Genomic DNA, 24,842 nt, shown 5'->3' with positions numbered 1-24,842 from the left:
TCAGCTTCACTCAACAACTCCTGAGAGAAACGAGCCCTTCCCTATTACCCCATGTTCTCCAGCAGCTGATTCCTCTGTGTTTCCTCAGCTTGAGTGAAGTCATCCCATAACACAAACTTTCTTTCTACTCGGTGCTCCTCCCCTCCACTGAGCTACAGAGTAGATTTTCTTTATTTAGGTTGTGCAAGTAACAGTAGCTCCACTCCTCCTGGCTCTCACTGACTAGGAAACAATCTCCCATATTTGCTGTGGCTACGATTCTTCACTAATATTATGAACTACAGAAAACTGAGAGTCCTCTAGAAAACTATCCTGACTCGATGCAAGTCTCAATTTAGAAGCTGAGATTCAAAAAGGCCACTGACCTGTGAGGGAGCAACAGTTCTTAAAATGAGCGATCCTTGCAAGCCACCTGACCACAGGCGTGTGTGTGTGTGTGTGTGTGTGTGTGTGTGTGTGTGTGTGCATGTGCGTGTGCGTGTGGCGGTTTTAAGGAAGTATGGCAGGTGATAACAGACTGACAGACTGATAAGGGAACTGGAGGAGAACAATTGTCATGAACAGAAACGGCCACTGGAAATAAACAATGCTGGACAAACCTGCAACAAATCTGGATCAAATGGTTTCTTCATTTCAGAATCACCTTTCACTATATGCTTTGTTTTATTTGTATTAACAGCTGAAGGATGTTTTTGCTGAATAACAGGGGCTAAAAGACGCTGATGCAATGCAAAAGTTTAAAAATTTTTAAAGTTAAATTTAAAAATGTGTTCGACTTTAAAACTGTATGGTTCACAAAGCAGAAACAATCAAATGGCTGCAGTCATTTAAACACCTCCCTGATTTAATGCAATTTCCTTTGAGATTGAAGGTTCACAACCAAAAGCTGCTCTATAACCGGACCAGTGACTCAGATGCTGTTCTACAGGTGGCAAAGTTCAGCACAAATGCAGGATAAGACACAGCTACAGATGGCCAACAGAGCAAAAACGGTGTTCTAATGTCATTTTAGCAATATTTCCTTAATGCACTTTCTGACATGAACTACCTAGAATTCATCATGAGATGCACACAACACAACCACACATCTTAACCAGCTTAACTGTCAGGGGTCATGCAGCAAAAGGCCCAATACACATTAAGACAAGTTCAGTTCACCAGTGCAGTCAAGGTGTAGTTACTTACGGTCAGAACTAAAGAAGCTTTCTGAATGAAGGAAAAAGCAGATGCCACTGAGCAGAACCTGTAAAATAATCCAGACCTGGAGGAAGGAGAACCTTCACAGGCACCATGGAGATGTTCTCAGTCTATAACCCCATAGAGCTAAATGCTCATCTGCATTTTCCATACTTAAAGAAGGAGCGCAGGTTAGCAGATGGCACTGCCCACCATGCCACATGAGCAGACACACACAGACGAACACAAATCTACACCAGCCAATTACAAACACGCAGACACTCACCGCTGAGACTCCCAGTACAGTAGGAAGCTCCATGCTGGGTCAGCTGCTAGTCTGATACGGCCCATTTAACTCCTCACGCTCACAAATAGCTCTCGTCATCAACAACCACACTGCCACTAATCAAAGCACTACGCAGTTCGAAATTTGTCCTTGTTGCTGCTGTGCATATCAAACAGCAGACGTAACGGCATAATTTATACTAACCAGAGAACTATTAAATTGGTACTGATTGGTTCCATTCATTGATAAAGTTGAATCAATGATAAATATCAGATCACCATCCAGCCACGTTGGATGTTTAATACAATTTGTTGTAATGTTCTATGGAAGCTTCAGGGATCAGTACTCACTCGCTTCGTCGGCGTGCCTCCATCCCATCAGGTAGGAAGAGTTTGATTGTTGATACAATGCAGCCATGGGTGACTGGGCACACAAAGACAACCACTATGTTAATACACTGGACCCTTGTGCCAATGCAGAGAAACCATAGATGATCTAAAATGCTTAAAAACAGGTGCAGCCTTTGTTTCAAATGTAGAACTCGCACAGTGATGCAAGTATAAGTAAAGTGCGTAGGATTTTCATAATAAATCTAGTTTTCAATAAAATATAAATACATATTTGGAGATTATATATAAACAACAACAACACAGCAATAAGCCTGACATTGATTGTAATGGTTAACATAACTGAAAGGTTTCACGAGTCGCTCCATTTTGTAGTCATACTAATACTAAGGAAACTAGTGTCTCTTGTTTCTCAGTGAGAAACCTGACACCTGTAACATATGAGGTTATGGAATTAACATAACGTAAAGTAATTCCTTGGTTACGAAGTGCCATGGCAGAAAATACAGACTGGACAAACACTGTCTGACACAGAGCTAACAGTAGTTTCATACAACTGACATTGGACGCAGGTTCAAAGCCCGCCGGGTCTCTTTTGAGTAAAAGTGTATTAGTGGAGCTGAAAATTTGACCTCAATATGTGCTGTACGCTGCATACGCTTATATATGTAGTCTATGACCGAGGCAAAATATGCCCTAAGGTGGTCGAAGGTTAGTGAAGTGTAGTTATTGCAGGGTGTGTGCATGCATTTTAAACTACAGGGCTGGTGGAAATAGGAAAATATCACCATAACCTGTCTTTGCTGATTTTCTATTCTGCATCTCTATATGTTCAATCTAAAAAGGCAAGTGTGCAAAAATAACTACATTTTCATTTTTATTCATTTAACGTTGCTTCAGATAATTATATTCCGTACAATCATGTACCTTTTCGTGTGTTCTCAGTGACGTCAACGCCAAACTGAATAACGTCTCCAGAGAGGACCTCGCAGGGTGGACTCTCCTCCGAGCCACGACTCAGTCTCTGGCTATTGATGAACGTCCCGTTGCTGCTTTTAGTGTCCTGCAGGTAAAACTGGCACACACACGAACACAGACGGATGAGAAACCAGTTCATAGAACAATGCCAACAAAGAGAAGAACAGGACAGACTATGGTGCTTCTATGTTCATGACAGGAGAGAAGAAAAATGCTCATAACCACCAATAGGAATCCATTAATCATATCACTGTTATAACAAGTCTTATAACAATTGTCTAAATGTTAATAAAGCACAAAAAGACATAATGCAAGCACATATAGATAAACAGGTGTAAAGGATATACACAACATACACAAAAAGCAGCATTGGTATCTTTACAAGCATGTATAAGCACAAAAACTACATACAAACGAGGCTCTAACACTCAAAGACGCATTTTTTTATAGTTGGCGATCTGATCTGAATGTCTGAGGCCTGTTTCATTCCAGGAGTTTCATTCATCCGCGCTCTCATGACAGAAAGCCATTATCGGTCTACTAGAGATGGACACACAGAGGCTGAGTGAGCATGGAAGAGAGGAGAGAGGGACTGTAGGAGGAAAACAAGACACAAAAAGAACACGACAGAGAGAGAGACAGAGAGCGAGAGAGAGAGAGACAGAGAGAGCGAGAGAGAGAGCGAGAGAGACAGAGAGAGAGAGCGAGAGAGAGAGAGAGAGAACGAGAGCCAGAGAGAGAGCGAGAGAGAGAGAGAGAGAGAGCGAGAGAGAGAGAGAGAGAGAGAACGAGAGCGAGGGAGAGAGAAAGAGAGAGAGAGAGAGAGAGAGAGAGCGAGGGAGAGAGAAAGAGAGAGAGAGAGCGAGAGAGAGAGAGAGAGAGAGAGAGAGAGAGAGAGAGAGAGAGAGAGAGAGCGAGAGCGAGAGCGAGAGCGAGAGCGAGAGCGAGAGCGAGAGCGAGAGCGAGAGAGAGAGAGAGAGAGAGAGAGAGCGAGACATGCCATGAGTTCGTTGTTTATCCGACTGCAGTGCGCTACAAACAGGCTCCAATTCACAGCTCACACATTTACGGCTACGTCCTGTCCCCATGGAAACCTGGAGACAGGGTGGGAGGGACCCAACTGTAGAGCTCGTCACCCAGCAACATCACAATCACACACAGACACACACTACGCAACCACATGTAACTGTTACACACTTACACCTAGTGAGTCGCACTCAAACACACTACACATTACGTCATCAACCAGCGAGGAGTCGCTGCTCCTTTAAAACGAGGTCAAAGTCATCGGCCATCTGTACGTTGACTCTGCGTTTCTATCAACACATTTTATATTCTGACATTTGATTATTCATTAGCGACATGTTACATGGACATTAGCACAGTACATCTAAATAGTAAAACCAGCGGATGTTCAAAAATATAAATGTTATAATTATCAATATGATAATGTTACCAAGAGAAACCCCTGTTGATTGAAGGCACATTTACATTGCTGAATATGTCACTTAAATGTATACAAAGCAAACAGCAATTCTCCTGCTCACTGTAGAGGTAGTGAATGAATGAATGAATGAATGAATGAATGAATGAATGAATGAATGAATGAATGACAACAGAGTCGTCCATTCGCTTGTTCTCTCAGATCTGATTTTCTTTAAATGCAGATTTAGGTTGAGAACTGTCCAGACAGTCTATCTGATCTCCCCTCTGAAAAGAGAGTTCAGTGAAATAACAGCTTGGTACAACATAAGTCTGGGTAAAAATCTTTAGTTTAGCTCTTTTTGTGAAAAGAGGTTAAAGCAACCTGAGGATTTGTTTAACCTTCCTGGTTATCAGAAGGACTTTTTGATAAACCGAATCATTTGATTTGATGCATTATCAGCGCTTGTGTGTCTTCATTTGACAATTGCCACACTGTTCAAACTAATCTACATGTCCCAACTTCCAGCACCATTGTCATTCCTTCACCACTTCCAACTACTAACAGAACACGAGTGGAAACACAGCATCTTTTCATCCCTCCTTCCTCCACATTAGAACACTAGATTAATGCCATTTAACTGGGTTTTGATTTTTATTTCACAGTCAGGCAGCAGCCAAGAAGCATGACAACCACTTAACCAGTCAGCTTTTCAACCCATGACACCACTTTAGTTAGCTGCGAAACATAAACACAAAGACACAGATGTGTTGACGAACCGCTAGCAGCAGTCAGCTGACTGGAAAACTGAAGTCCCTCAAAATCCCACAAAGGAGACACACTACTTCCACTTCAGAGGGAGAAAGCGACATGACCTACTCCTCCAACATCCTACATTCACTGTCTCCAAAAACAGAGTCTCCTTTGAGGAACAATGCACAAAAATACTCCAAATATAATACAAACAGCTGGTATCATTACGTTTTGCTTTCACACTTATTGTGAGTCAAAAAATTCTCAGTGGATGGACTCTGGATTTGATAAAGTTTATTTTAAATGTAGTGTCCCCAGTCAACAAACCATCCTCATCATAACGCGTACGTGTGACATGTAAAGCTGGCGGAGCATGTGGAGGCGCAGGCCGGTCCTAGAGATGCAGGCCACTGCAGACAGCGCTCGTTGATACCGGTGCAGGAAAGAGCCTGGACTCGTGCCACCACTTCCACGTGCGGTGGTCTGCTGCTCCTGGCAGACACAAGGGCTTCATCAGTCATCAGGGTGCATATTCCTGCATGAATAACCTGGATCAGGTGATGCAGCGTGATGGATGAGGAGCCAACTACGCACGTTTATGTATTAAACCCAACCCACAAATCCTGTCATAAAATTAGACTAAGAAAATAACAGGAGTCATACGTGCACCGGATCAGAGGGTGTCCCTCGGAGTGAAGCCCACTGCAGTATTCACTCACTGACCACACATTCACAGTGCCAGGGTGCGTTTCCTGCCAACAGTGTCTCATTCCCTCATACGGAGCGATGAGGAGGTCCGGGTCCTGTCTGTGAACAGCATTCCTGTGCAGAGTTGGGATTCTGCCTAAAGCCATTACCATGCCGTCGAATACTGATACCGAGCTCCTCTGCTTTACTGTCAGCACTGATCCCCGTCTGCTACTGGGCTGATTGATTGATTACATCTCTGCTTGCTCCAATCACAAACCTACGCTGCTGTGCACAAAACTCTGGTAAACGATGGACAATTAAAACTTTTCCCTGGGAAATGCCATTAACTGAATGTAAAGCCTAATCACTGTCTGGACTGACCCAAAACCTGCGTCAGCTTCACCAGAGTCATGCATCTAGAAAAGCTATTCAGTCACAATTCTAAATTCGGGTTCATTCACTGTTAAGGGCGCCCACAGTCCAACTGAGGTGAGAGATAACATGCAGAGAGTGGATATCCCATTCTCTCCTTCAGTTTACCCTGAGGCTTATGAAGATCAAATGACTCATATAGGGAGTGTTCATGTATGACTGATCATAATATAGTTTCCCAGCCAGCACACAACAAACACTGTGCACTACGTCTACGTCAGGAATCATTGAGAAGAAAACTGTGACAATACTTTAACATGAGATGTAATGACTGCACAAATCCCACAGCATCTGGCTTAAATCAGGTCTCCAGATTCCCCTGAACACAACGCAGGTGAGACTCTAACCTATATACGACATGATTTATGTTGCTCTGTTACTCCACGGCCCCTGGGTTGTTTAAAAACGACACAAGTCGTTTTTAAACAAGTTGACTCAAGTCACTTGATTTGTTGCAACCATCATATTTTAAGCTAATTTCACTTTACAAATATCAAACTCAGCAGCATTAGAGTAACGTTTCAAGAAGACTCCAGTTGAAGGGTCTTTTACACACGATGGATTGTGTTAAATTGCAGATACTGACAAATCTTACTGCACTTCTCCTGAAATTAAAGATATAGGCTTTCTTTTCAAATATAAAACTTTAACACTGCCTGCATCACTTTTCAAATCAGGAATGATGCCCAGGTTGTCACTGCTCCACCCTCCCCACATTACACTGACTGTACCTTAATGTTTTACTGAACTGATATTCAACAACAAAAAACTTGGAACAAAAAATGGTAATTAACAACCTTGGACATGTACAAAAATCTAAAATGGTAAAATGGCATTTACTGAATTAATCCTTTTTGCTTGTAAAACAAATTGTCAGATATACACTGTAACAAACTTGTATTTGGTTTTTATGCTCATTGTGATGCATATGTATGTGAACAGTCACTAATTATAGCTCTGACGTATGACTGCATCCTCCAGAAGGATAAGCAATGGCTGATCAGGTAAGCACCTGCTGAGGTTCAGTGGACTCACGCTCACTGTGAGCGTGAGTCATGAATGAATGACTGGCGGGATGAAGAAGTGACGCAGCTACATTACAGAGATTTCAACTGTGAGCCTAATCTATTTAAGCGCGCCGTCTACTCACCAAGAGGCTGTTTAGACTGACTGACAAGAAAAGATGGTTTTGATACACATCTAAAGTTCTGAAACTTACAACAGGCTGTTTTACACAACAAGTATTTGTTACAGGGAAACACAGGTTTAGCATTAAAAGCAGCTCAGCTAAGTGGCCCAGTGAGTCATGACACTGAAGCATTGCCATGACCTTGGAACTATTAAAGCCCTGTGGATCTTTATCCCTATTTAAGGCCACAGTTTATATAGCAATGTACTGAGTATGGTACACTCTAATAGGTTCTGTGTTTATCTAGTATGTTATTGACAGAGTCCACACATTCACACAAGTATGTTGCTTAGCTCAGAATAAAGAACCATGATTTGCATATTGTGTGTACAAGTCTATTCCAACATTTCACTGGCAACTTTTGAAGCTGCATTCCACCGTTTTATAGTAATTTCACAATGACTCATCCGTGAGGATCTGGGTGGAGCAGAGTGGGTTCAGATTAGGTCTCATTCTGCAAACAGACCAAATCCCAGAGTTTGCAAATTGCCACTTTAAGTTAAATATTATTTCATATCAACTTCCCCTTTAACAAGAAAAACTACTAGATGTCAATTAAAAATGTGTTAAAGTTTTTGTCAAACCAATGGAAAGACAAATGCTTTCGTTTATCAGTAACTTCCAACTTCCCTGCGCAAAATGTGGTACTGATCTCCCCATTAGTTCCTAACGATCTACATCTGAATGTAAACAACGTACAGCTCACTCGTCCCCTACACACACTTTGCATTCTACAGGCTACAGTGCATCCAGCTTTGGAAAGTATCTGACATAGACAAAATTTTGTTTCTTCTACATTTAAGAAAAACTAGATCCAGACAACGCTCAGTCCTCATCTTCTAAACAATGATCCCAACTGAGTAAATATCAAAGTGTTTTCAAGTTATCACACTCAACAGTGGCAAAAGGCCCCTAGACATGATTCCGCAGTTAATCAACAAAGCTCAGCTGGTTTTGAAATGTAAACAAAAAAAGGACAAAGACAAAGCATCGTCTGAAAAGCTGACTTGTTCTGGTTGGATTACAGTCTGTCTGTCTGGAGCTGGGTTTCTCCAGCACAGTGGTTTCAGGAGCTGAGAGGGAGGGAGGCGGTTCTGATCTGACCTTTCCATGACGGCTACTGCTCAAGAAAAACACACACACCTGTTTGGTATTCATTTTAAGAGCCCGTCAGATATTTACCCTACCAGCTGTGGTCATGTCAATTAAGTCATCTTTTTCAGTTGTCAGTACCAATAAACCAGCTGCAACAGGAGCAGCTTTGATGACAGGAGCTACAGCATAACACGTTATCACAGTATTCCAGGTAAGAATCATGTTTGGGTCACTCAGTTTAGCTAAACATAAATGCTATTAAGTCATTGTCTGAGGTCTCTGGCAGCTCCACTACACTAGTTTCAGTGTTCTGTCACTCAACATTGTCATACAACAAGAGTATTAGTGGTACAGTAGTATTAGTAGTAGCAGTAATAGTAGTAGTAGAGTCTGCTCTGATGCTACGATAACCTCAATAATAAAGCATTCTGCCAGATCGTCAATCTGATTGAGTGGTTTATCAATCACCAGACACAACAAATCACACCTGCTTCTCACTGGTGCACAATTATATTACTCATCAAAACATTTAGACATTTAACCTTACTCTACTTTGTAGCCTAATGCGATTCCAATCAGGATGATGTCAATCAAACTGCAAAAGAATTCAGGTGGCAGGAGAGAAATGGCATCAAACCCCCATGATAAGAGAAAAGCAAAACTCTGGCTTGGTTTAGAACAGAACACACACAGATGTTTTTACTACAAGAGGAACCTACAGTTGGAGGTATTGATTAGGCAACAGTGGTCTACGTGTCTAAGTCCTGTGTGCGTGTGCAAAAACCCTAAAGTGAACACTCTTCAACTGCTCCCAAACCAGCGCTTTAATGCTGTGTTTTGCAATTGTACATTAGTATTTGCATGAGCTCAGGTAGTTATACTAAATGTCATACTGAAAATTAACACACTGAAGTTTTTCATACTAAAAAATAAATGTATATGAACTGAGCCATAATCCTAAAAAGGCTCTGTAGCCAATCTAACTCTAAACACGGCCAGTTTTTCACTTAACATGATGAGTGATAAATGTTTAATGAGTCAAATAAACTATATAATACAGTAATCCTAATATGAAAATAAGCATTTTTACAGCTAATCCCTTATGCCTCATAACACATGGTTTGCAGTAGTGCCAACCCACCTGTCAGACGTCAACCAATAAGAACCACCACCTGGTATTTAGTCAGAACGCATCCGTCCCTTTGACAGAACTGTCCTTCAGCCACGAAATGAACACCAAAACCACTACAAGTTGGCAAATTGTAACACGAGTGTTGCAACATCTAAAGTATTGAGAAGCATCATGCCGCTACATTATGCAACACAAAGCACACAAAGCGTTGAAATGTCAAATACAATCCCAACATTTACTACAAGTCCAGTATTTTCATAAAAACTCTGACTGATCAAATCTTTAAAAGACGTTATCTAGACAATGCTATGAAACAGGTCAATACATTTTTATTAGCATTGCATCAACCAGAGTGCACCTGTGCAGTTCAGGCCCAGCTCGTATTGTTTAGAATTCAAACTGTGATTATTACTTAGCTGACAGATGACCGGAAATTATTAAGACTGAGGGCAAGAGGTAATAACATGAAACAGCACTCTTGGCCAAAGTAAAGACAGTAAAGTTCGCGCTGAACCACTTAATGACTCAGTCACACAATAATTAATTTAGAACAGGTTGAAAGTTGTTCACCATCCAACAGGTTGTGAGGTCCCATTTAGTTCATTCAACAAAATGACATCTGCTTAAAGAATCTGCATACATTTGAATGTGCAGCTTTAGTCCATCTATCTGTGTCCATTTATCCTGAAGAGAGGAAAGGATGACGCTACTGGTGTCGTTATAAATAGCTTTTGCTCTGTGCACTCACACAGAAACACACACAGAGTATTTCAAAGTCTCTGCATGCCACATAGCTGGCTAATCCTGTGGCTGCCTCGGCCTGCTCAACCTGTTCTACAGAGAAACTACAGACACAATGAAGCCACAGAATGGCAGATGCTACCACACAGATTTGATCTGTCTGCTTCTGATCGACTAGTGGATTAAAAAGCAAAAGACAGCTTTGCTGGATGGGGACAACTCCTTAACTGGATCATGGCTCAATGAACACCTACACTGAATTGTGTTTAGTCTCAGACGTGTTTGGAACCATCACAAGCCACCATCAGTACCATAATAGGTTCATTACCTATTAATATAACTAACTAACTAAAAGAATATAACTCTAGTTAATGCTATACTAGTCCCTTGCATTAAAAGCTGTAGATTAAAGGCTGTAGATGATCTGTAAAGTGTAGGTCTTTGTGCCAGATGCACAGCACACTGCAATCCAGGAACTGTGTTTGTAAACGTGACATCATGGCAAAAAGATGATTGTGATAATAATCTTGTCACAAACTTCTACTAACCGTCAGTTAAGTACATTATCTATAATCATTAGCATAGTTTTTATTGTAGATTTAAGTAATTAAATTACTGTTTGACACCAGGGTAACATTAAGATGCATTCAGACATGGACTGGAACCAGGTGGGCTGCATGTAACAATGCATATGTCCAAGTCAGTCAGCCTAAAGGTTATGGAATTTATCCCGCAATTTATCCTGCAAATGAGTAAAACAAAGGTCTACAGAGAAGAGAAAGAGTGTGGGTATTCCTGGTCAATCTGCTCAACACAACCTGAGAAAGGCTTCACATGCTTTATGATGTTGTACTCCTCTTCTCTCCTTCAGGAAACTAGGATTATATGGATAAAGCTTTGTTATGATGTACTGTAAACATTATGATTTCCACATTGCACCTATTGTGTCAAATTTTGGGAACACTCCCTGCGCTCAACTGGGATTATGTCTTGTCATTTAAGTAAGTACAGTGTTGGATTTGAATATGGTAAAATGGTCACTTTAAGATGTGTTTTTCTGTAGAGACAGTCCACTTCATAAATGTCTATTTGGGTAACAAGTCTCAAGAATTTAGAAAAATATTATAGATTTTCTCAGAACAGTTTCAATATGCATCTGAAATTGTGCCATATAGTCAGAGAAAACCAGCTTCTTACCTTGCCCGTCTTGTGGTCGAACCAAACCAGGGCATGATTCCTGGACAGCACTTTGCAGTCGAACGTGGCATTGTTCTGCGCGGGCCGACACCGAGCCACCGACCTGCCGATCTTGACCGGCTCATCCAGGTAGACATGTCGCTCCTGGAATGGGTGCGAGTTGGGTCGGCAGGCAAACACAGCTAGTGCTGAAGGCATTGATTTTGGCTTGAGAGTATTACTCCAACCAGACACGAGGGACAGGTTTTCTTGATCCAGAGTGGCAGGATTCTGTCGATCCACAATGAATACTATACAATACGTGCAGCCTAGTTGTAGGCAGAAATATCAGTCCTCTAGGTTTGTAGGTACTAACTGATACACATTGTCCACTGTACACAGCTCAGGCTGCACTACCTTCCCACTTTATATCAGCAAGACTGCCCTGTGTTTGAAAAAAATGAAAATAAAAAACAAGGTATAAAACAGACAAGACATTTCTTTTACTCACTGCCCACCAAAGCTACATACTTGTATGTGGCAGCAGGCACCACGTACAGAGCAGGGTGCTGTGTGTCAACACATGCATGACTGAGTATAGTCACAATCTGGCAAACAGCCTCCCACGTCCATCAAACTGGTCCAGCACCGAAGCAGGTACCCAGACTGGACCTTCAGCCCCTTAAAATAGCGCCAGTAACTGTGGTTCGGTTACTTTATCACCAAGGTAAACTATGAACCCGATGTCTACAGAAACAATAAACTAATGCGCGCTTACTGCTGGTGTCAAGTCGCGTCTTGCAGCGAGCTAACAGCAGGCGCACAGCCCGACACTCAACATGACAGGCGGTCACCGCACGTTCACCAATACGTCATCTATGATCTGATCGACAGATCGATAAGCCTGTCATAATCTAAGTGACCTTGCTACCCTGATACAGGGAACCTCAGCTAGCCACCTAACGCTGCCTCGCTCTAGATAAACACATACGGGGTTGCTAACGACACCTAGCAAGACTGAACACCCAAACGCACCTGAGTTGTGAGTAACACAAACGGTCAATTAATGTCCATAAAGTTATGCAGTGAACTCCCTGCTCGTCCACTGGTCTCGACGCAGGCTTCAAATCACTCAGACGGGATCAACTGGTGATTCGCCGGTCTTCTTGTGCAACTAAAATGCTAATTGGCTAGCTCGCTAATGGGCAGGCGAAGCGCTAACTCTTGGCCAACGTTTTCTGGCGTTGAACCAGCAAAGCTAACATTGGCTAGGCTATGCTAGGCTAGGCTAACAAGTGCCGACAAACTTATCATCAAGGTCCTCAAATGTTTTATCTCCACCCTTTTCGGTCTGTTCGCCTACCGAATAAAGGTGAAATACCCTCCCTGTCTGCTGGAGCAAATGAACCCAGCAAACCGGCCCTTCTTTGGGCTAGGACGGAGCCATGCAGGCGAGCGTTAGCATGAAGGTGGTTAGTGCCGAGCTGCTAGCCGGCTAACTGACAGCCAGGGCAGAAACAGACGCGGAAAAATCTGGGGAGTTTCTTGACTGCGGGTCGTCACGCATCACAGCAGCCGATTATCCTCCACGAAAACCGTCGGTACGAGCCACAAGCTGCGCCACCCCGTCGGAGACAGTGCGCTCGTGTTTGTCGTGGGGGATTTGACTTATAGCTGTTGGCTCCGTACAGTGTTTGGGAAGGAATCAAGCAGAAGTTGTCGTCCTCCGCACGTCCCCGCCGCCATAATGTAACTAGAGAGCAGACAGGCGTGGTGCGTTCAAGGCCCAGCTTACACCAGCTCACGTATGAGCTCATTCTATCACCAGATCCCAAAACGTAATGCGAATCACATTTAAATGATGTGTTGATTACAAGAAAGACAGGGATATATACAGACAGATTCGTTTATTCAATAAAGTGTGTCTACAATATTATATGTATGAATAAAGCCCACACACATTATTACATACAATTTAATGTTTGTATATTTGTCATAGCCACTTATCCACAGATATAAAACATTTTAGGTCCACCTATATTAAATCATATGTAGCGAATATAAATATGGCGACACAAACAAAGTAAACAAAACAGATTTTTGTGAATGACAATGTCTGTTTCAGTATTTATAGAAATCAAAAGAAGTACCAGAGTCGGACAGATTGATCCATTAAAGGATGAAAAAGCAACAATTGATAATTAAACGACTGTTTAATTCCACCAATACAGTCTCCTTAAACTGTTGGTTTCTCCCGTCTTCATGGTGGTGGTATAAAATGACATAGGAGGAGATCAGATTCTGCTTATGGCTCCAGAAATGTCCCTGCTGTGTTCTGGTGAACAGACAGCTGAGACCAAATCAATGCTCTATGAGACAGTAGAACGGTTAAGTAGGGGCCGATAAAAGCCCACAGGGCATCTCTGCAGCTCATCTCGTTTCATTCAGTCACACAACCAGAGATGTACTAAGTAAAGCTTTTTATGTATACACATATGAGAAAACAGCAACATTGATGATGTTTTAGTTCAAAATGTACAAATCAACGCCCTGAATATTATAATTTTTCCTTCTTTCCATCGTGTTGTCACAGTTATGAAATCTTTCATGTTTAGACACGAGAGGAGTGTCAGTTTGTTCTGTTTCGTAATTGAAAATTTGATAAGTGTATCAATGTCTTGCAGTTTCAATATTATCTGCTCTTGTTCATAGTTATTCATAGTTATCCTGGCCTGGTCCTTGCAGCGCTGTCCAACCCTTCTGCAGAGTGAGCAGGGGACCAGCTGTCACTGTACTAACAGTCTGATCATTTTTTAGACTAAAGGCTTCTGACTGTGTCCAGCTTCGTTTTACTTCATGGCATTCCGTGATACACACACAGGAGTAACTGTCTTTTCAGTGTCTTGTTTGAAGGCTCTTTGACATGTAGAATGAAGGAGCCGGGAGCCAAAACACTGACAATTTGCTATTTGTTATTAGGGTTTTGAGTCCTCATTTAACCAATGTTGCTATTTGAGCTTATAAAAATAGTAATATTTACTGGTACTGGTATCCATCATCAATTCTTATGAGGGCAAGGGTTTAGGATAATGCATGACTGGATAGATGTTGGAACTCATACAATCATTTCAATATTGACATAAATACACTGAAAAACATAAGAAATATATAGATACTACATAAAGGTTTTATTCAGCATCTTAATGCAATATATTATGTGTCATTTTGAAAACGGGACAAATAGCCACACATAGGGAATGTAAGTATTGTTTCCTTTCTAATAAGTTGGATTTATTATAACTCGAGTAATAGGCGACTTGGATTTATTACAACTCAGCAGTTAGTGCCTCCTGTCTCTATGTGAGCACCCCCACTTTGCGTCATCCATCTGCTGGCTCAGTGACGGAGCTAAGAGATTTAGATAAAGCTGATTTACTGTCCCGGACTCAGACTGAGAGTCAGGCATAATTGAAGAACTCACTCATTCAGTGATGTGAGTTGTGTTTTGGATGTGAAGGGAAAAAATGCAGAGTCAGGGTCAGACTAAAGTTTCTTCCAAAGGTTTCTTCCAAAACTAAGAGTTAATTTTCTGGAGGTAAACAGCTAGTGATCAAGCACAAGTATACAAATAAAATGCCAGCACAGTTTATGTCTGTCTTCATCCAGCAGATGATTTTAAGGCTTAATTAATAATTTATTGGTAGAGAGGTGAGGTAGAGTTAATTCTACATTAACTAATGATCTATTCTAACTGTGTTACAACCTTCAAATTGCAGCCTCTTCGGTTTTATAAGTGTAATAAAGTATAAATAGGTTTAAGCGCTAGAAACTGGACATAATTACAGACACAGATACATTATCAGTACCTTACTCGAGTAAATACACTTAGCGACGTTTCAAGTGTTTTTCCTTTAAGTCCCAACTCGGTGTCAGGTACAGCTGTACGTGATGACGTAGCACGCTCCCTTGCGTCGACGTTCCTGCTGCGCTAAGTGCTAGCCGAGCGGCTACTTTTCTTTACCGCTGCTTTCTCTCTTCTTACCTAAAGGGATACAACTCAAAACATCAGCGGGATTTGTTTGTAAAACCGGTACTATTTGCAGCATTGCGGGCCGTCGTCATGGCTCTGCGGGGCCCAGAGGAGCTCGGGGAGCAGGTGGAAGAGCCGGAGGATCTGGACGACCAGGACGCTAGTAGCATCTCCCCGGCCGAGGAGATAACGCTGCCACCCGGGCCCGGAGGCGACGAGGAGCTGGGGGAAACGCTATTGTTGCCGTGGGACCGCTTTTCTGCCTGGTTGCACTGCATCTGCGTGGTGGGGTTCGACCTGGAGTTGGGACAGGCCGTGGAGGTAAGATAGAAGCGGTCCTCAGATGAAACGAGGCACGTAAAACTCTGCACTGTGGCTAAATGCCCAAGTTAGCTGTTGTGGAAGGATGTGACTACTTCCTGGAAGCAAAAGCCCAACCTCTACATGAAACTATGTTTGGCTTGGTGTTTGGTCATTAAATGGTGCGAGTACGTTTACATACACATGTTGCTTCAAGAGCGGAATAATTGAAATAGATTTTTACAAATATGGTTTAAAATGGCAACAACTAAGTGTGCGTCATTGTGTGCTTCCTGTCCAGGAATTAGGCTGTTGCAGCTACTGTACGAAGGTAGTTAACAACATAAGCATCACCTGATCATTTCCCATGGAAGTATTATTCTGATTTTTTTGTTTGGATTTACAGTATAACTGAACATTTTACGGCCCCTGAACCCTGATGCCACCGCTGGTATAGTGGGACTGGATCCCAACAAGGATTCCAGAACAAACATCTGTTGTCCTCACGGGTTTGGGTCACAATATCTAAACTCAGCAACAGATACAGCTTCCTAATAATAAGGGTCCACACAGGCGTTAGAACGCTGCAGGTCTCGTTTCACTGCGTTTCACTTCTCTGTTTCGCTGAGCAACACAAAACCTGCTTACTCTTGCTTTCGTTGTTGTTGCTGCAGCTGCTTCTGCTGCTGTTGTTGTCGTTGCTGCTGTGTGGTAACGCTGTAACTCCTCTGTCTTCCAGGTTATTTACCCTCATCATTCCAAACTGTCAGAGAAAGAGGTGGGACATGACATGACATGCTGAAACTTTAAATAAAACAGTGGAAAAAGTGAAAAAGTGTTCAGTGTGATGAAATGACTAATAAATGTTTTTATTGTTTGTGTTTCTTCAGAAAACAAGCATCTGCTACCTTTCCTTTCCTGACTCCAACTCGGGTAAGTTCTGTCTTTTGCACAAATCACCATCCCTGACCTCAGCAGATGGTGACGATGTATTGGACTCAGGGACATGTTTTGCTAGAATATGTTGTACGATCATTAGATGTTCTGGTAAGTGTTAAAGCTGGCAATTGTTGTTTCAAATTAATTTACCTTATTCAATAACTCAAAGTGTTGATGAACTCTATGCTTATGGTTAGATCTTATATTTGTGGTTTGGAGTATTTTGGCTCCATATATGTCATCCTTCCTGCCAATGGATCACAGATGCTTTCCTGTCAGATCTTTTTAATAAGCTATTAATAAAGCAAAACATTAGGATTTATGAAAAAGCTCAGCATGGATTTGTTTGCACAAACACTACTGTTGAACCGTATGCGTTTGCTGGCAGGTGTGTGTTTTTGTTGACTGTGAGTCAGCAGGAGGTAAATTTCAGGCCTCAGGAGGTCAACAAGTTTAGGGCAAAGTATCTGCTATTTAAATATACTGGAGATGTGTATCAGAGAGAAGCATTATCCTGTAGAGCTGCAGCCTGCTCTGCAGTGAGTCCTATAGTTTGGTGTCACATCCTCCTTTACTTTTGCACTGTGTGATGTATAACGAAGTGTTTGTCTTCTGATTACCATTACCTCATTTTTACTACTTACACCTCACATGTGAAGGCCATGTGAAAGTTAACTGACTCATCTTGCACTTCCCTTTTCCAGCTATTGTTTCCTCTCCCTCAGTGTTCATGAATCAGGAATACTCTAGAAATAAGCTCCAAAATGCAGTGAATTTTCTGAAATTGCTGCATGATTTGAGGTTTATGTCAGGTTCCTTACCAGAGCTGGGCATCCTCTCATCACAGGATCAACAATTCCACCCCTGGCTCTGCTTATGTACATACAGTATCATATCATCATATCGTGTCTCTGGGCAAAATGCTGAACCACAAATTGCTCTGTTTGTGGCGTGTTTTTTTTTTGTAGAGTAAAGAGTAAAGCATTTAAATGAAAACCTTTTTAAATGTTTTGTGTGACTTTAATTGCCAAGACTTACTTGATGGTATTTATTGATTGCAGATACAATATTACTAGGAATGTGTTTTCTTTAGTGATTTGTTTGGTGTTTTTTGCTTGTACCACCTTCTACACCAACAATGGTGTTTTCTTACCACTTACCATTATTTTTAGTTAGATTATGGACATTTTACAAATTTTCTTGACATTGTATAAAACACAATTAATTGATAATAATTCACTGACATGATTATTAATACAAAACTAATAAATACAACAGTAAATGTTAAAATAAATCAACAGAAGGTAACAATGTCACCTCCGTGCTGTGTTCCCAGGTTGCCTTGGCGACACCCAGTTCTGCTTCCGCTTCCGACAGGGCTCCAACAGGAAGTCGTCGCTTGGCTGCTTCCTGGAAACCACTGACCGGGATGCACCGCCCTGTCTTAAGGTTGGGATGGACACACACACACACACACACACACACACACAGTTTGTTTTTACATCTTTGTGGTGTGTGTGTGTGTGTGTGTGTGTGTGTGTGTGTGTGTGTGTGTGTGTGTGTGTGTGTGTGTGTGTGTGTGTGTGTGTGTGTGTGTGTGTGTGTGTGTGTGTGTGTGTCTGTGTCTGTGTCTGTGTCTGTGTCTGTGTCTGTGTCTGTGTGTCTGTGTATACCATTGACGTAATGCCTAGATGTCAAACCTTTGCTTTAATCTGAACCAAAACCCGAATTCTAACCTCAGCCCTAAAATCACATCTGGACCATCCATCAAAAAGCCTTTAATCTTGCAGGGACTGACCAAATGGCCTCACCTTGAAAAACATGGTTTTTGGTCCCCACGTCGAAGGAAAAGCAAGAGTACACACACACACACACACACACACACGCACATTCTGTGACGGATGCACAAAAATCTTTGCAGATTATTTCAAATCAAACATTGTGTCTTACACAGGTAAAGGAAAAAATTATTGGTCGCTGTTCGAAACATTGTAGGCTGCCTTTCAGGATGGTTCTTTAGAGTCAATGGCTGTTGAATTTGAGAAACTGATTCACTTTTGTGTGCGCGCGTGTGTGTGTGTGTGTGTGTGTGTGTGTGTGTGTGTGTGTGTGTGTGTGTGTGTGTGTGTGTGTGTGTGTGTGTGTGTGTGTGTGTGTGTGTGTGTGTGTGTGTGTGTGTGTGTGTGTGTGTGTGTGTGTGTGTGTGTGTGTGTGCGCGTGTGTGCGTGTGTGCGTGTGCGTGTGCGTGTGCGTGCGTGCGTGCGTGTGTGTGTTGCAGAGGGAGCAGGGCCATTATTATGGCTATGTGTACTTCCGTCAGGTGCGAGATAAGTCTCTAAAGAGAGGATACTTTCAGAAGGTCAGTGTCATTCAATTATTAATTTATCATGATTACGTGATGTATTAAGATGGCTGGTAAACATGAAAGTGTGTTGAGCTTGAATCATCTGATTAACAATGAATAAGTGAAGGTATAGTTATTGCAGTCATTTTATAAAAATGTAAAATTGTAACAACTATGATTGTTAAAGAAACTGACATTTTACAGGATAAACAGTTCATGTGTAACTGTTATGTGATTATATAAATAGCCTGTAGTTGCAGCCTTTGTCTCAGAATGTTCATTATTACGTAACTTATCAGAACTAGATTATTGTTAGTTACTGAATGGTGATTCTTTTTCTGTCCTGTAACAGTATCTGTCTCTCTCCACCAGTCTCTGGTTCTCATCAGTAAGTTGCCATATGTGACCTTCTTCCACTCGCTGTTAAAGATCATGGCTCCAGAATACTTTGAGAAACAGGAGCCCTGCCTGGAAGCCGGTTAGTGTCTTTATTTGTCTGTCAATTTTCACCATGAAGACGAAAGGAAACGTGTTGTTTTCAAGTAATACCAGTTTTGAAGCCACTGTCTTTTCTGTGTGATCATGTATATTTACATTTCACTTCAGTCTGCTACATTTTAAGCTAAAGAAACCCAAGCTATTTTTCCAGTTTAATAAACAATAAAGCTCCATTAGACCGTTTTACTTTATTACGGACTGTAGATAAAGTTTGTTTATTGAATTTGTCATGGTGGGAGTTTGTTTGTACTTGAAAGGATGAAAGTTTGAATTGAATTAGTTTAATCTGCTTACATTTTGTGCGTTTAATTGACAGCATGTAATGACATGGACCGCTGGCCAACGCCGCATCCTGGACGAATCCTCACACTACCTATAATGGGCGTTGTCATCAAGGTAACGCTGGAGTTGTGGTGGTGACCCCCCACACACCATGTGTTACACAACATCAGCTGATCTAGTTTTCTACGAGCACAAATTATTAATTTTTTGCCGCTGGTTGTAGGTCTTAGCAGATATCTACCACTATGTTTAATCTTTTTTTCCGTATGTGTGAGATGCACAGGTCATACAGACATCACCAGACTTTACATAAAGAGAGCAGAAGCAATTAATAGAGTTAGTCTGAGACTGTTTTTAATATGTGCATCATTGCAGGTTCGCATCCCAACTTCTTATGACAAACCAGGAACTTTGCAGCTGGTCCAGTCTACCCAGGTGACTGCACATTTCTGATTGTTTGGTGTTTGTGTGTCAGACTACTTCCACTAACATGCAGCTTTTGTGGTTTTCAGAGTGACAGTCTAGTATCCATTGTGCTCCCAACCATCCATGAAGTCGACCTTTTCAGGTGAGCCCTCTCTGTTAAGTATGTGTATATCACCACCTGCTGTTTAGTGGCGGTACTGCAGCATTTTAAGTTTGTTTGTTTTTTCTTTTGACCGCTCTGATTTCACTAGAAAAACATATAAAAAATGTTTGCTTTCTTCTTTATAGTATTTCCTGTATATACTGAATCTTGTGTCAAGTTCTGTTGGGGGTTTCTGTGAAGGAAACAGCATCTTGGTGTTGGCACTAATCATCATAATAGTCACTGCCATTATAAAAGGTTACTTCTCTTTGCAGCAGTTGTGCATTGCTGTATTTAGGCTACATATGACCTCCTGCTCTACTGCCTTATTTGCTCACTCAACCGTTTCTTAAAGGTCTCAGAGTGAGAGAGGTGTAAACGGGACACAAGAAATACTCGAGCATGAGAACTAGTTTCCAGTTGCAAAGAAAATGGAAACCGAAACGCACCACCTTCCTGACACCATCTACAGCCGTTGTCCAATCAGCAAAGTTTTAGTGGAAGCATTCCAGATAGTAACACCCTGGGAACTTTGTAAGAATAACAGTCTGCAAAGTCCCACAGCCAAACATTTCTCACAGTAGTGAACTGTAGCAGTAGTCAGTCATCAGTCAGTAAATACATGAATAAGCTAAGTGGGAGTGAAGCCTTAACAGTATTGGTAGCAAAGCAAATGCTGAACACTGAACTTCCTCTCTTTCCAGATGTTTCTACCCAGTGTTCTTCCACATCCAGATGCTGTGGGAGCTGGTGCTCCTGGGGGAGGCGCTTGTCGTCATGGCACCATCACCAGCTGAGTCATCTGATACTGTGCTGGCTCTGGTCAGGTGGGTTGAATGTGTTGGCTTGACAGGAAGTGAAGTGGCTTTGAGTTCAGAACTATGTGGCCCTTCATTAAAAACAAAAGCTTTCACTTTTCTAGCCTTGATTTGGTTGTATTTACTACTGTTTTAATCTTTCAACCTAACTATAATTATTTCCTCTTTCTTTGCAGCTGTGTCTCTCCTCTGCGATACTGCAGTGATTTCCGGCCATACTTCACCATCCACGACAGCGAGTTTAAGGAGTACACCACCAGGACGCAGGCTCCGTGAGTCATTAGGTTATTTAGCTCCATGGAGATTCTGTGCTTAACGTACTGTAGATAACTCAGGTTTCCAGTTTTCTTATGATAAATGAGTGGAGGCTATAGGGACGGGCTTGTTAGAGAGAATGTTAGAGCATGGGCATAGTAAAAGAAGTCTAGCGAATGCTGAACAGCTCGTCACTCAGTGTTAAGTTTAGACAGCTCATTTGCAGGCCAGGGTTGGACTTTGTCTATGTCACTGTGATGCTGACAGACGTCACCCCATGACATCTGTTCAGCCCAGTTTGTTGAACACATGATGGAGATGGTCCAGGGTTTACCTCACCTCTCGCCCAGTGACAGACAAGATAATCCACAGTGCCACATGGCTCCTCTGAGAACAAGTTGGAGGAGAGAAATTTGGACTTCGCCATTTAGAAAAATATGATCCAACACTGTAAATGTGCCTAATGCAGAGTAAACCTGACATGCATGACTGTAGAATAAGCTGCGGCCCCTCTTGGTACTTTCTCTGCAGGCCTTCGGTCATTCTCGGTGTGACCAATCCGTTTTTTGCTAAAACTCTGCAACACTGGCCTCACATTATCCGCATCGGAGACATGAAACAAGCAGGTCGGTCTCTCTGTTAGCTTGTTTTAAATGTTCCATTAAAAATGCAACTATATTTGGATGCAGAGTTCTGCCTTTGTGTGTGACCTGTCATGTCCTGTCGTTGCCTGTCCCTCACAGGGGAGATGGCCAAGCAGATGAAAGTCAAGAAACTAAAAAACCTCAAAACTCTGGACTCGAAACCCGGTAAAGCTTCCATGTTTCTCCTTTTTGAGTGTTTATTTTATCATAGTATAGTTAATATTTTATTTAGTTCTACACAAATCATCTGCATCATCCGCACAAGCTGATCCTGAACCCAAACCTCTGATGCTGTTTACCCTGAACATGTCTTCACGGTCTGCAGAGACATTTAGTCTGGTCTGATCTGTGTGTGTGTTGCAGGTGTGTACACTGCTTATAAACCATATCTGAACAAAGATGAAGAAATCATAAAACAGCTTCAGAAGGTGAGAGAGACTAGTCTCTCAATGTCTTACATGACTTTCCATTTTTCCTTTGACGACTTGTTTTGCCCTTCGATCTGAGCTTTCTCCGAACATTACATTATTGATCTTGATGCTTGTTTGTCCTTTGTATAAATTTGTATAGTATATACAAATTTTGCATCAGCTCAAACCTTAGGAAGGTTAATTGCTTAGTGTTTTCTTGTGTTTTGCTTTGTCAGACAGTGTATTTTAAGTCAACACAGCTAAAACCTCCTGATGTTGGGAGGCTGTGTAGCTGCAGAGAGACCATGTTTTAACAGTTCCTTCTGTTTCATCCTCAGGGTGTTCAACAGAAGAGACCTTCCGCCGCCCAGAATGCCATTCTCCGACGCTACTTCTTAGAACTGACACAGAGCTTCATCATTCCACTGGTAACAAACAGTCATATCTACACTTAGTTGTTGTTTTGCTGGAACATTTCTACATTTGGTCCATTTCATGTCTCTCTACTTGTGTACAAATTAAAAATTTTTTTAAGCAAACAGAATTCACCAATGGGGAGGCATCACCATGTGTAACTGCTCTGTCACTGTGTTAAAGGAGCGGTATGTTGCCAGTCTGATGCCTCTTCAGAAGTCTATCAGCCCCTGGAAGAGCCCGCCTCAGCTGCGACCCTTCGTTCAGCAGGACTTCATGAAAACACTAGAGAAAGCTGGACCTCAGCTCACATCGAGGCTTAAAGGAGACTGGATTGGACTCTACAGGTACTCGCACACAAAGCGACACATTCAGGCACACACACAAAGCAACACATTCAGGTCACTGAATGATGAGTACAACAGCACACGTCATGTGACCTCCTCCACCGTGAGCGTGAATGTTCTTTGTTTTTTGTTTGTCTGAAGGCATTTCCTCAAGTCTCCCAACTTCGATGGCTGGTTCCGCAACAGGAAGAGGGAGATGACCCAAAAGCTGGACGCGCTGCACCTGGAGGTGCTGTGTGAGGAGGTGAGATGACAGAGGATGAGGTTGGAGAAGAAGGAGGAGGGAGCGTGAAGGAGAAGCCGCCTCTCGTGCTGTGTGATCATGAAGCTTCTTTTGGCTTCTTCAGCTTTTTATGAAAGATTTGATTCAATCTGTTTGTGGCTAAAATAAAAATGTTAAACTCAAACTGGTAGTGATGTCAAACATGTGTGACTGCTCTGCTTTGAGATTTAGATTTAGCCTTATCCAGTGTGAGGAAATCAACCTGATGCATTCATTCAGAGTCATTTTACTGTCTGCTTTCGTCTGTAGGATCTACAGAAGAGAATCCAGAAGCACACGGAGGTGGAGACCGTTGATCTTGTCCTGAAGCTGAAGGAAAAACTGGTCAGTGCCAAATCATCCTTTGTCTATTGTCATTATCCTGTTGAAACGTGCATTAGTATGTGTAATTAAAACTAACTCCGGTCTGTGCAACTCTGCAGAGTCAGGCAGAGAGGGAGCAGCTCCCCGTGCGCCCGGGGACTCTGGCTAAAATCAAAGCTCACATTGAGGCTGTGATCCAGGCTTTACCTGAGGACCTGCAGGGCATCCTCCACAAACCCTCCTCCCCCTGAACGGCACCCGGCTGCAGCCCCAGACTGAGCTTGTTTTAAAGTTTATGGGGCAGTGGGGGGGGGTTACTCACATAGAAAGATTCTCCATGTGAGCCTGTGAGGACCTCTGCTTGGGTTTACAATGGAGAGCACACAGCAAAATCTCTTCCACATAATACACATCATGCTTTAGTTATATTTACTTTTAATTTGTTTAATGGCTCAGTGGATCAAACAGCTGGATGAGGCCACAGCTGCTTCATAAACTCCTCTTAGCAGCAGTTAGAGGCTGTGAGGATGTTTTTCATCATGAAGACATTCAATTCATAAAGGAGCCCTGGGTTCAGTCCAGTTCAGTAGATCGCCAGTCTTTTAGCACATTAGCAGAGGTTCCAACGACCCTGAGGTCACAATGCAAAGCAGACGCAGGCAGACGACCTGCTCTGACATGAACGCTGGACGTTTACGCTGCTTGATGTTTTTACCTTTTTAACTCAGCACAACTGACACTGGAGTTTTTCCACTCATGTCTGACAAAGTGCACCTATCACTAACTGGGAGCGATGTGACTTCACACACGCTGACACGTTTATGCAAACCCAGTGAGTGGAGCAGAGCCAAGCAGTGCTTTACTACACGTTGGACTAAAGCACAACAGCAGCCGACACCAGCACCAGTAATAACTGTAGAGGAGGTTGTGTTCAGGACACACTCGCATCCTATGTCTGTGAGCCTCAACAGCCTTTGGACGTACTCGCT

The 24,842-nt window shown here is 42.3% G+C and overlaps 2 protein-coding genes across 9 annotated transcripts in view; one reads left to right on the top strand and one right to left on the bottom strand.

The window, feature by feature from the left end:
- slmapa (sarcolemma associated protein a) overlaps positions 1-13,201 on the bottom strand; it is a 31,867-nt gene extending 18,666 nt beyond the window's left edge. For 4 of the 8 annotated variants that reach the window (XM_055509174.1, XM_055509175.1, XM_055509176.1 and 1 more), the window contains exons 1-4: positions 12,454-13,200; positions 11,440-11,863; positions 2,737-2,884; positions 1,813-1,885 (exon numbers count right to left, since the gene is read on the bottom strand). In XM_055509174.1, coding sequence (XP_055365149.1) covers positions 1,813-1,885; positions 2,737-2,884; positions 11,440-11,637 — 419 coding nt within the window. In that variant the 5' untranslated portion in view covers positions 11,638-11,863; positions 12,454-13,200. Of the gene's footprint in view, positions 1-1,812; positions 1,886-2,736; positions 2,885-11,439; positions 11,864-12,453 lie in introns of all 8 variants that reach the window. The other 4 variants (XM_041070924.2, XM_055509173.1, XM_055509172.1 and 1 more) reach the window with 2 other exon arrangements.
- Positions 13,202-15,398: 2,197 nt separating this feature from the next.
- Positions 15,399-24,156, top strand: dennd6aa (DENN/MADD domain containing 6Aa). The gene is made up of 19 exons (XM_029151561.3): positions 15,399-15,769; positions 16,488-16,526; positions 16,639-16,681; positions 18,024-18,136; positions 18,966-19,046; positions 19,404-19,509; positions 19,846-19,925; positions 20,187-20,246; positions 20,324-20,379; positions 21,084-21,206; positions 21,374-21,469; positions 21,984-22,078; positions 22,196-22,261; positions 22,460-22,524; positions 22,845-22,934; positions 23,104-23,267; positions 23,409-23,511; positions 23,800-23,874; positions 23,973-24,156. Exons 1-19 carry the CDS (start codon positions 15,539-15,541, stop codon positions 24,102-24,104), a joined length of 1,818 nt encoding a protein of 605 aa, XP_029007394.1. The 5' UTR covers positions 15,399-15,538; the 3' UTR covers positions 24,105-24,156.
- The last annotated feature ends 686 nt before the right edge of the window (positions 24,157-24,842 follow it).

The sequence above is a fragment of the Betta splendens genome, chromosome 5 (assembly GCF_900634795.4).
Source record: "Betta splendens chromosome 5, fBetSpl5.4, whole genome shotgun sequence".
Lineage (NCBI taxonomy): Eukaryota > Metazoa > Chordata > Actinopteri > Anabantiformes > Osphronemidae > Betta > Betta splendens.
The sequence above is the reverse complement of the archived record's forward strand: the minus strand, read 5'-3'. Positions and strand labels throughout refer to the sequence as shown.

Excerpts from the sequence above, each read along its gene's own strand:
- dennd6aa (XM_029151561.3), top strand. The coding sequence starts at position 15,539 with ATGGCTCTGCGGGGCCCAGAGGAGCTCGGGGAGCAGGTGGAAGAGCCG. Across the intron at positions 20,380-21,083 it reads CATGAAGTCGACCTTTTCAG|ATGTTTCTACCCAGTGTTCT; the intron begins GTGAGCCCTCTC and ends CTCTCTTTCCAG. Across the intron at positions 23,512-23,799 it reads TGGAGGTGCTGTGTGAGGAG|GATCTACAGAAGAGAATCCA; the intron begins GTGAGATGACAG and ends TTTCGTCTGTAG.